The sequence below is a fragment of the Pongo abelii genome, chromosome 6 (assembly GCF_028885655.2).
Source record: "Pongo abelii isolate AG06213 chromosome 6, NHGRI_mPonAbe1-v2.0_pri, whole genome shotgun sequence".
Lineage (NCBI taxonomy): Eukaryota > Metazoa > Chordata > Mammalia > Primates > Hominidae > Pongo > Pongo abelii.
In genome coordinates, this window is record NC_071991.2 from 87117710 (window position 1) to 87130693 (window position 12984).

The following is a 12984-nucleotide window of genomic DNA, read 5'->3' on the forward strand; positions in this document are numbered from 1 at the left end:
CTTCCAATATTTTCTTTATAATGTCTTAAAGATAAACCTTAAGTTTACCTTTGCATTTTTATAGGCCCATTGTATTTTTTTCTTGCTGAATTTGGCAGGGAATTATTAAGAAGATGAACTTTCCCAAATTTTCAGTTCTTCATACAAAGCATTTATTTTGTTTACCTCGAATACAATGATGCTATCTGATGCTAGACTGGTTCATAATCTGTAAGAAAGACATATAGATAGATAAATGTGTGTTTGTGCATGCATGTGTGTGTACTTGTGTGGAAAGATTTCACAGCCTTTCTTAAGCATTTAGAGCTTAAGACAGATTTTTAAAAAACTGCTTCCATGAGCCACTTGTGAAACAGTAATCTCATAAAGAGAATTAACCTGTAAATATCAGGCAATAGTCATAAAATAAATTTAATGCCAAAAGTCACCTGTCAAATAATTATGTAAATGAAGGAAACACTGCTAAAAATACAATCCATCACAGTGACAATTTTTTTTAAATCGAACTATTTTAGGGTTCAATATATATTTAAATTTTTTTTTTCCCAGAGTGTGTTTATCTCAAGGTAAAATGGAAAATAAAACAGTGTTTCAGCCTACAGTTACTGATTTGGGAGGAAGTAAGTTGCATAATTGCATCTTTCCTCACATGATGCCACAAGTTTTCCAATTTCTCACCCTGGAGTACAAATTATCTTTTATTTAAAGGGAGATGTTTGCTTTCCACATAGTCCAAATTAGTTTGTCCAGTGAATACCTCATCACTGTTAATACAAGATGGAATAGTCACTTCCATGTCATCCGTTCATATCAATCTGTCTTTGTTAGTCAAAATTAAGTGCTCAGTAGAGGTGCTTGGGTCTAACCTTCTGAGAGTTTAAATTGTCACCAAGGCAATTATAAAAATCAATCAAGTGGTCAGTGTTTTTTATAATAGGACATCTAGTGAGTTCTCATGATTACTCTATCTTGGCTCTGCATCAGCTTTGTAATTTGCTTTAGGAAATAATTATCCACAGGACTTAAAAAATCTGCTAGACCATTTGTCATCCATTTTATAAGAAATATTTCATTTGTCTTGCTTCTTTTTGGATTTACTCAATGTTCATCAATGATCTTTTATAATCATTTTTATGGAATTCCATGCAAGTATAGCTCCTTGCTACCTGATGGTTTTTCTTCATTTCTCCATTCATTTTAAATTTAGATTTTGTCACTGTTATGTACCAGTCAGAACTTTCACCTCACAAGTTTCTAGTAATATCTTGGGAACTGCAGTTTTTCTTTCTGTTAAAACTTCAAATTTACCTTATCTCCTTTTATTCTTTTTCTTCCCTCCACCCGTTTTTTCTCTTTCTCTCTCACCTCTCTCCTGAATCAACGATGTCCTTTCCTACTGTTTACCAAGTATTTAGTGTTTAACCTTTCTACTTCATTTTCCTTATCTGTAATGAGGAATGATAATACTGATTTCAAAATACAGTTGTGAAAATTAAAGAAGATAATGCAAACAAGTGGATAGGGTAACTGTACCTGAATTACAACAAGCCTTAAATATAGCTATCTTCCTTTTGCAGCCAAGGCTGAAGAAGACATCCTCTAATCTTCTAGTGGTAGAGGAGTTTGCATCTTCGTATAGACAGCATTAGATAAATGATTACCTCCATTTCTGTTAAGTTTGATTTTCTCTGAAACTCATGCTTAAGAACATAAAATAATAAACCTAACTGTAGGATTATGCACCAATATAGATGTATGAAATGCAAATTTTGGGGGGCCAAAAACCATTTTGAATGAATGTTTGAAATTATTTGCAAAATTACATGGATGGTGATTTTATTCATCATTATTCATTGTTTCATAAATATCTAGTACAACTGAATAAAACACACCAGATATTTAATAAGATATCCTCAATAAACATGTAAAAACACTGACATTTTCAAACCTTTACCTCTATCCTTATACATGTATTGGCTGAACGTAGTAAAATTTTTGAGTAGAGGAATAATAAACAGTATTTTAGTTCCTGTAATATTTGACAGATTGACCAATATATTTAAAAGGTTATTCTGAGCACATTTTATTTTTGAGTTTGCATTATCAAATACTAATGAAGTTTGTATGTTTTTATACAAAAGTTAAACATTCTTAGTTTTAGATTTTGCTGATTCTTACAATTACAAAATTATCTTGACATAGATTTGTGTGAAATGAAGATAATTTATTTTTCACAGAAACTCAAAAGTATAATCTATAAAGATTGTTTTTCATTAAAGTGTAATTTTCAACCTAAATTAATCAGAAAATGTCTTGTTCTTATTTCCTATGAAAATACAGTAACAGACTACATTAATTGAAAACTTAGTCAATAGTTAACAATAGAAATTACTTTAAATAATTGCTTCATTTCACTGACCTTTCATTATCTAACAAATAAGCCAAATCAACACTCATTCATTCACACAACAAATACTTAGAACGCAGGGTGCCATATTTCATTTGATTTTTCTTTTTAATTTTAATGCTCTGCTTGAATGTTTTCTGTTGCTATTTTATAACATTATGCAAGAACCCATCCAAAACAAATCTTTAACTCTTTCCCTCTTCCCTCTACACTTTCATAAAATTATTCAAATTTGCCTATTATTTGGGCAAGCTAAAAAATTATTAAAATGCTCTTGTTTTAATATTAGCAATTCAGTTCATAATTATATATTTGTCACATTTTGAATTGGCAGCAATATTTTAAATCTTATAATTGATAGACTTCTTTAAATGTATTATTTTACAGGTAGTGACAATTAAAAAAATTATCCACAAGAGGGGCTTTAACACTTATTAGTTCAAGTGTGTGGACACATTTAAGGCCTCTTTCACTTCATTTAACTGTTGCATCTGGCTAGAGCAAGAATGATGGCAAAAATCTTGACCTTGGAATACTGGTTGGATTAAAGGATTCAAGTGGATGATAGAAGTTGTGGCTGGATTTAAGTGAGGACCAAACAATGTAGGAATAAATGCTGTAGGGGGCAGAGGCTGAAGTGTTATGTGAGATGGGTGGAAGGGGGTAGCAGCTACTAAATGCAGGGGATGACCTGCTAAGAAAGTGGGGTGTGCAGGGATAATGGTTGGAGTCAGAGTTGAAAATGAAATAGGAGTGAAATGTGCCTGTGAAAGAGGATGTAGATGAGCAATAGGGAGGTGACTGCTATGAGAACTTAAGGAAGCAGAAACAGCAAAATGCTGCAGGAACGTGTGGTGGATGGTGGTGATAGAAGTGTGCTGGTGAACTGGCACTGTCTGTACTGTTGAGGCCGGAGAGAAGGCAGTAGGCCCTGCAGCAGGCAAAACTCGAAGATGCTTTGATAGGAGCTGCTTCTGCATATGCTGCTGGGCTTGTAGCTGTAGGATCTTGTATTTATCTATTTCGTCAGGAGAAAATGTTATGGGCTGTTGAATTAAAGGGGGAGAGATAGATTTATGACACACTTCTAATCCGTCTTCGACTTTGTCAGGTTTCTGCATAGTTCTGTCATAGTAAGAGTTTATATTTCCCTCTACATTATTTATATGCATGCTTACATCCTGTAAGTCTAGATTTATTTGGTCTTCTTTGGTCTCCGTTGAATCAGTAACACCAGTATATTTATTAGATGGAAAAGCACCAGGGAATTCATTTGGTACTGGGTCACAGCTTTGAATAAAAGGTTGGATTTCACTAATTAAAGGTTTTGATTGTTCTTTTGTTGTTGCATTCCTTTTTATGTTTAGTGACTGAGACTCTGTTACTAGGTGAATTATACCTTTAGAAAGATGGTTATCACAATCAGTGTCTGCTAAAATTGTAAAATTATTTGTGTGTGAACTTTTGCTTTTGTCTTTCTCCGTAGTCCTTGGAATTGCACTGTCTTGATCATTTCTGCTCTCACTTGCATACTGTATTTTTTCAGACAAAGGCAATGCTTGTCTGTTACAGCCTGATGGTACACGTTGAATTGTGCATGGGACTTGCGAAGGAGCCTCTAATTCATTTTTACAACTGTTTGAAGAGATCTCAACATTACTTGATTGTTCCTGACATTTCTTGGCTTGTACTCTTTCTAAAAGGCTTTTTGCTGTTAGAGGGGTCCTCTCTCCTTCTGTAATGTTTGATTCTGTGGTTTCTGAAGGGCCACTGGAACAGTTCTTTAGAAGGCAGCTGATATTCCCAGAGTTACACTTCATGGGCCTGACTTTTCCCAGATCACAAATGTGAGGGCTGCCCGAAGACTCTTGATTTCTCTTGCTTTTATTCAAGTAATAAATTTTCTCTCTTGCGTAAGAGTCCAATCTGTCGTGCTGAGTTCCCTGGCAATTAGGTGGTTTTTTACTGCTTCCAGTACAGGAAATCTGTGAGTTAGAATCACAATAGATGATTCTCGTAGATTTTAGCCCTGAAAATTGTCGTTGATTTTTGCCCAGTTTTTGTCTTTCTCTGCAGTGACAATATCTACGTTTTGAGTATTTTTCATTTTTAAATGATTCCCACAATTTGCAGTTCCTCTCTTTCTGTGGTTCAGACTGCATTTGGCTGCTCTTTGTTATATCATCAGACAAGTAGAGGCAGTTGTGCTTTAGACATTTCCGTTTGTGCCTTTCAACTGAGTGGTGTTCTCTTTTATGGAAGCAGAGCAAATTACCTCTGCTATTACCATTGAATCTATGACTTGAACAAGTACTTCTCAAGCTAGACATGCTGCTAGGGCATGTGTCCAAAGAGCAAGAATATCTACTCAAACATGACTGTGGAGAGCATCTCTTGTATCTTTGGTTTCCACATCCGGAAACCTTGCTGGTCACGCTGATGTGGTTACTCTTCAAAATTACACTGAAGTCTTTCCCGTGGTCACTGTGACCCCCTACTGTACAAGGACTGGACTTGCAGTTGAATTGTCTTTCACCTTCAAATTCCAAATGAGAATTGCGGGGAATCAATTTATGCTTTTTAGTTCTAGAGATGTAGGAAGGAAAAGATAGGTCCTCATCTATATCATTTAGAACTGCCTTTCTGCAGCCTTGCCAATGGGCCCTTGAAGCTTCCTTAAGTTCATTCTCACTACTATTATTCTTTCCAGCACAATCCCTTAGAGCTGTGTTGAGGTAAAGAGGCACTTTAGGATTTTTCATTTCCAAATCATTTGCACTAAAAGTATATTCACTCTTATCTGGCTCAGAATCACTGTAGTCCAAATTATATTTCCTCTGGAATTCTTCCCAATCCGGATTAGCTATCATCGTCTTTGGTTTCGGATATTGATAATCTTCTTGGATCAATTTTTGTTGGTCTTCAGTTAAACCTGAGACTTGGCTCTCTCTTTTAGTCTTCAATTCCAAGGGCTTCTTACCCAATTCTGTTTTTAAATCCTCTGGATTGTGGTCTTCCTTTGTGTTCCGAGAAAGCTTAAAATCAAAATATAGTGGGTTGCAGCCATAAGAGATACAGGGTTCTGTTTTTGTAAAGAGCAGAAGTTCCGTAGGCCATTGAAGAGTGGTGTGGCCATCCTTGCTTTGAACGTGGAGAAAAGGTAGTGGTTTAGATGCCACATTATGGGTACATGCTTCTTTTACTAGTCTTTGAACATTTTTGCTAACTCTTTCTGTTTTATCTAAAGATTTTTCTCTGTTCTCTATTCTGGAATTTGGATTCAGATGCACTGTACTCTTTTGTTCACTTGGCTCTGGTGATGAAAACTCATCCAGGCATTCAGATATCCTGGCATCACTACGGTTGTAAATGTTTGGTGGGCTGAAGGAAGCATTTGCTTGGCATGGGTGATTAACACAATTTTCTAAAGTGTTCTTCAATGTATTTCTAGTTTCTTTTTCTCTGCTGGTAGGAGTAAAATCTACATCTGAAAGATGAATGTTAGATTTAGAGAATGAAGCATGAATGCCAACTGAATCTTCTAGTGTCTCATCAATAGAGTCGTTTTTGTCTTGCAAAATTTTAGAGTTTATGGAGATGGTATTGTGTAAAACACTTTCCAGATGGCTTGGTGAGATGTTTACCTCTTTTTCCTTGGTAAGGTGTGTATCTTTATTTGCAAACCTGCAGCACTTGCACTTATCTGCAGTTTGTTTTGTTTTATAAATGGGTGACTTGTTACAATCGTGGGTTTCTTCTGTGTTCTCACTGAAAACTGATGCTGAAGATTCTAATTTTAGGTGAACTTTTTTGGAAAAAGAAAATGATACTCCTGTTCTGTGATTTGCATTGCTGAGATCTGAAGATGTTTGCAGCATCCGATTTCCAAACAAACAACGCCTGTCTGATTGTAATTGGTGTCGATTTGGCATGGTGGACCGCTGTTTATCGGATATGATTCTGGGGAGATTTTTTCCTTTAAGGAGAAGAGCACTCTTCATGCATGGTACCTTTCTGCCATTCTTAACAGGGAAAATTCCTTGCTGGAGTTGCTTTTCTATGGCTACCCTGGGGGCTTTGTATGCTGGTCCATTTCCAGAAACACTGTAAATACAATAAACATTTAAATGATTAAGAGATTAGCTTTGGAATCATATCTACATATGAACATTTCATAGTGTTTCTAAGATGAGTTATTTTACATTTTATGAGCTACATCTTCTAAAATATAACCTTTTGTTGTCCTTATATAGCTTAGCATAAATTGTATAGTGGCTATTTCTAAAATGAATTGTTTACATGTAGTATTTTGCAATTACCAAAAAGCAATAGCAAGTGAATTATCTTATGCTACTGCTTCTGAAGCATTTACATCACAATAGGTGTCCTACAGAATCTATCAATCTTTGGAATACAGATTTAACATTATTTCACTAATAGTTTTCCAATGAGTGCATTCACATTAAATAAGAAATTAAATAGAATTAAAAGTCACTTTAAAAATATAAAAATTATTTAAATTTGCTTTTATGTATTAGTTCTAACATTTTATAATGTTTAGTTCCTCGGGTTTAAAATTCCCTCATATTCACTTACTTTTGAAACACAGTAGTAAGTTCTTTCTTTATGACTTGTCAGTAATTTGACTAGTTATAATAAATGCATAATAAAATAAGACATATGTACAATCTATCTAAATATCTTCAATGATTTTGAAATCTTTTCTTCTGCTTCTTACTCACCAAAATATTTTTTCTACCATTTCTGTATTATATGTTTTATCTTTTAAAGGTCTCAAAAGGTTATTTGTTCTACTGAGCTTCATTAGCAATTCATACAGAAGATTGAAAATATCAACATATACAAGAGATAAAATTCTTTAGATTAAAATTATATGCCCTTTAACAGTCTATCTATATACCCTCTACTACAAAAGAAGGCTTCACTGGAAAGAAGACAATACAAATCACATCATTTTTCTTATTGTTTGCCTTGAACTGGCATTCTTTTCCTTTTTCTTGTTCCATATATACTTGGATGTGTTTGTTTGCTTATTTCTAATTTTGATTTTTATCTTATTTTCATCTAGTCATTTGTTGCTTGAATATAAAATACTAAGCCAACTGGTATCTCTTCCATATGTTGCTCAAATTCTAATGTAGAGTAGTGCTTTCTGAGTCCTTATCTAACAAATTCTGTTGGTTTCTTTTACCATTCTTTGGCAAATCAGCATAGAACTCCAGAGTCATCACATTCCTTTTGTCCACCAAATTTCATGTACTTTGCTTCATTGTCTCTAGATGAATAATATTACAGACATATTGAATTAGCTTCCCTTTATTTATCTTTGAGATGAATCTGCTTGTGTGCTTATATGCTTTTCCCTTCTTATAAAGTGTAAAAATATAAATATATATAATTCATTAGATTTGTTACATAAAGAGTATATATACATGTATATTAATATATACATATATGTATGTATAACATTTTAACAGAACATAGTTACAGGTTGATTAATTTGGGTGAATTTTTACTAGTAGTTCTTGGACACTTTCAATTTAACTTTCTTCAGTTCAGATACATTTTTTTTCCTTGATTTATCTGATTATTGCTTCCTTTGGAATTTATGTTTTAAAATCATTGGCTCTCTTGAATATATCCTTTAGGTATTGATATTTATCTTAGTACTTTATTCTGTCTTCAGTCTTTTTCTATAGTTCAGGGAGAATTTCTTTAATTTCTATTTTACTGACTCAATTTTTTTACAATATTCAATCTGTTTATAAATTATGACCATATGGATTTTAACTTGCAAACACTAATTTTAGCCACCATTTAGTTCTTAATGAGTTTAGAATGTCTCCTCTTCATGAATGGCTGTAATTTTAGAATTATAGAGTTCCTTTAAATCTTGTAAAAAACTAAATTTAGAAGTTTTTTAAAGCTGTATTCTCTTCCTTACAGTAACTCTTTCATAATGGAAAGTTCTTATTCATCACATTAATCTCCTTTTATTGATTCAACTTTTTATGTTCATTAGGCATATTTAATAAAATGAATAGTGAGGAGCATTCTAAGATAGTATATGAGTTACTGAATGTTTCTTTCAAGCATAAAAGTAAATAAGGAGCATAGAGACTTTATTACAACATTATTGGCCTTTGAAAGTGCCTCCAGCCTGCAGATAGAAGGAAGTGATCCAGAAACAGCTGTAGCATTCAACTTTGCCTTGGTACCGAAGAGATTGTTTTCCATATTTGTAGCCACAATTTGGATTAAGTAGGAACTATACTTCTGGATTAAGTTAACCTTCTCCAGAAGCTTCAATCAATCTGACATTATCACCTGTATGAAACTCAGTTGAAATTATTCCACAAGTCTAGTGTATGGATACTATTGTTCTTCCTTTCCCAATTCCATTATTATGCAGTTATTTTAGTATTTATTATATCATGTTATATATAATATATATATACTTTTCTTAATAATAATTTTGCTGATTATCCTGACACTGTTTTATTCATTTTCTTGCTTTATGCTAATCTAAATGTTCTTTTCTGTACTGCTGTTTTACTTTATCATGTAGCTCTCTAATATGCAAGCTTCTTCCTTTTACATTCTTTTAAATATTTTAAAATTTCTTTGCTCTTATTGTTTTTGTAATATACTGTTCTCTAGCTTCTTGTCCTTAATTCTAGCTCTCATTTTGCAATTTAAATTGCATTTGTAATTACAGATTTTTCACAAGTTTTAACATTTTGTCCTTATTGTTAATCTTTGATACTTCTTACTTTTATTCTTTAAACTTTTTATCTTGTGCTTTATAAACTTTAATTTGGTTTTACTTAAAGTTATTCTTATTATTTTGGAAAATCCTGTTTTTATCTTTGTGGGATTTTAAATTCTACTATTTTAATACAAGTTTATGTATTATAACATTATTAAAGCTTTAACTTTTTCTAGGTTTATTGAGATATAACTGGAAAATAAAAATTGTATATATTCAAGGTACACAATGTGATCATTTGATGTATGCAAACAAATTAATTTGTACATCTATCATACATGTAGTTACCATTTTGTGTGAGATAAGGACACTAGATTCACTCTCTTGGCAAATTTCAAGTAAACAATACAGTATTATTAGCTAAGGTAATCATGCTCTACATTAGATCCTCAAAACTTATTCATCTTACATCTGAAAGTTTATAAACTTTGAACAATACCTTCACATTTCTCCCATCAGCCCGCCCCTGGAAACCACAGTTGCATTCTCAATGAAACTTCAATTTTTATAGTTTTCTCCACATTTAATATTTCCCTCACTTCTTTGGAACTTTCTTTAGTTTTTAAAATATATTCTTACTTATATTAAAATAATGGTTAATAAAGTGTCTGTAGAGTTTGGTTTTTAATTCTTATTGATGGATTTTCCATTCAAATTGTTCTCCAAAAATTCTAATACTCTGCAGCTTAACAAATGCACAATTTGATTCTCTCCTGTTCAAAAAGCATCCTTACCAAACAGAAAGAAAAACATATCAAAACAACATGATTTTTTAAAATGGTATCATTTTTTTCATGTTCCATTTTCCAGCTCTTATATGAAAAACTTCATATAAGAGCTAGATAACGTTGAACATTAAGAAATGACACCATTTAAAGAATTCATAGTCTCAGAATCAGTGGCCCTAAAATTTTTAAATTTTGGAAAAATTTTCATATTAAGATGTACTAAAACTTATATACATAAGAAGTTCACATACAGAGAGTGACTAAACCCTCAGCCCCATATAATAACTGCTATTGCTGAGGAAACAGGTTGGCTGGAACTAGTTAAGAGACGGTCAAATTTGATGACCCTTTATAAGATCTGTTACCATTTTTTTGCCATCATTTTATGCACTACCAGTAAATTCACCTCTCTTCTCCCAAAGAGTCACAGAAGAATTGTGTTACCTGGATCATCCTATTCAGAAGCCCTCATTATGAGGAAAAAGGACAAAGAAAATATTATCCAGGAGAAGGGTAATGCCAGTGATTTTTTCTTTTTATTTTATTTTTAACTTTCACTTGTCAATTCATCTACCAAAATAAAGTATTTAATAATTCTGTTAAGTGACTTTCCTTCAGTCATGAGGCTGTTTAAGCAGAGACAGCAATTGGCTAAGAGGCAGGTGATGGGCAGTAGAAGATAAAATAAATTATTTTCCTAGTTTCAGGCTCTATATCTAGAAAGCTGAACACTTGTCTTTTCCGTAACAATATGGGCACATTGTGACCTAGAGAGTTTGCCTATTTTATCAAATCACCAAAAGGAGTGGTTAGGTTTGTGTTTGTTTAGTGAATAAGGCTTCCAGAGGGACAGCTGAAACTTAATAGAGTGGACCTTTTTATTTGGAAGAAACTTAATGGGTAGCTCTAGCAAACTTAGAACTTCTAAACAAACCATCATCATCACCATCATTATCATCATCAACATCATTACCATCATCACCATCATTATCATCATCACCATCACCATGACCACTGCCATCAGCAAGGCACCTCTGATTCTTTGTTATTTACCCCAGAGGAAAATATAGAATGGGTAAGTAGAAATGTAGAAGTGTGACAACTTTCATAATAACAAACAACCAAAATTATATTTGTTAAGACTATTTAGATTTACTGTTGTGGTCTTAAGGAACCTATCTAAAGATGTATACCTATGTTAGAACTTGTACCATTTGTTATGATCTGACTTACTGCATCTCATTATTAATCACAGGAATTGACATCTTCCCTAGATTTTTTCCTGCATGCTACCCTAACAACAATAGAACTTTTCCTTCTAAGCCCTATTTTGGCGAGGACTGTCTGAGTTCTTATTAACAGTATGTTTGAACAACATATTGTAAGTCCCTCATTGTGTTGGCTGTAGAAAGCTCAGTACCAAATGTATGTGTTGCTTCTAGAGTTGTATAAGACCCCAGAGCATGTATTTTTGTATTAACCTTACTTCTAGCTACATGTTGTATCTTTATTTTGTCTTCATACGAAATTTCTCATTTCTTTTTAATATGATTATCGTTTATGTATTTTCATAAATTAGATTATTCTAAAAGTTATAAATAAATAAATACATGCAAGCTGAATATTAATTGTATTTTTACTCATAATTGGTCCTACAAAAATAAATGTTTCCTTAAAATTACCTTTTAAGTCTAATATTTTGTGGTAACTAATTGAGCCACTCACTCCTGTTTATTATATATTACTTTCCATTTAAGCAATAGGGGTTTAAATTCTGGCACAGAGGCATAAGTTTCACAATTCACTAGGTTGCTGTCAAACACATTAATTAGCTACATTAGTGTTTTACATTATGATTCATATGAACACAAATCACAATCTGCAAATTTAATTGCATTCCAGGTAACAACTTTGAAACATCCAGTGGTTCCAAGCTTTGGTAAAACTGCTATTTTTCAGCTACAAGAATGTATTAGTATAAAACTTGTTATATTATAATTATCAATTTAAATGGCACTGTGTGGTAAATTTAACTGCATTAATTACATCTTGTTTGTCAGCCAGACAATGATCGTGTTATTTATACTAGACTCAGGTGTGTACACAGAAATGTTCAGAAGACTTATTCCTCACCCCCTAAGATGTATTGTTAATTATGGTTTTTAAAATTATTATTACAAAATTTAAAAAATATATTAAGAAGTGATATTAATCCATTTAGTCAACTGGATACAATAAATGCTAATGTATTTGAATCATTCTGGGATCATTTCATTATAGAGTACATTAAATTAACAATATTAGGAAAGAAAAATATCAAAGGCCAAAAGTAATTAATTTATGTATGTTTAACTATATTTGCCCTTCAGACATATCCGTTAGTTAGTTATTATTTGTTTACATTGTTACAGTAGATTTGCCTTTAAAATTTCCCCATAGGTTGATGAGAGTTTTGAAGCATCCCGGACACCTTTAATTCTTACCATTCAGATTGCTGCCTTAACTCAGCCAGCTGATGAAGTCGTTTAAGTGCTTTTTCTTGTTTTTTCTCATCTTTCCATGACTTAGAAGCTACATTTCGAGCAAATTCCCGTTGCTTTAATTCTTTCAGTCTCTGTTGAAAAAGAAGAAAAACCAAAAAGGTACTATAAATAAATAATATATTCTTTTCCATCCACAAGGTTCCTTATTATTCTTTATCCTAAGTGCAGAGGTGACTTTCTGGACAGAAAGAGTAAAAGTATCTTCTCCATTGTTGCTATTCTCTGCTCCAAAACACATTTAGCAGATAAATGTGTTGTCAACCAGGTTATTTTTCCAAGCTTGTCACAGTCACTGCAAAGCTGGGCCCCAGGCCTTGCTGGTATCACCCTGGCTATGCAACTATAATAATCTGTGTGCTTATAAAAACACAAATGGGAAAAATATGCAATATACGAATGAGTATGAAGGGAGGCAGGTTATGAGATGCATGTTCTTCCACCCACCTGCCCCTCACTTGTAAAAGTGATGCTATTAAATACACTGGGTGGAATGAGCTTGTTTCAGGAAAGAGCATC

At 32.9% G+C, this 12984-nt stretch overlaps 1 protein-coding gene across 1 annotated transcript in view; it reads right to left on the reverse strand.

Moving 5' to 3' along the window:
- Positions 1 to 738: 738 nt before the first annotated feature.
- Positions 739 to 12984, reverse strand: part of ZNF804B (zinc finger protein 804B) — a 593565-nt gene continuing 581319 nt past the window's right edge. Inside the window, exons 3-4 of the mRNA XM_024250053.2 lie at positions 12409 to 12539; positions 739 to 6511 (exon numbers count right to left, since the gene is read on the reverse strand). Of these exons, the coding sequence (XP_024105821.2) occupies positions 2842 to 6511; positions 12409 to 12539 (3801 nt within the window). The 3' untranslated portion in view covers positions 739 to 2841. The remainder of the gene's footprint in view (positions 6512 to 12408; positions 12540 to 12984) is intronic.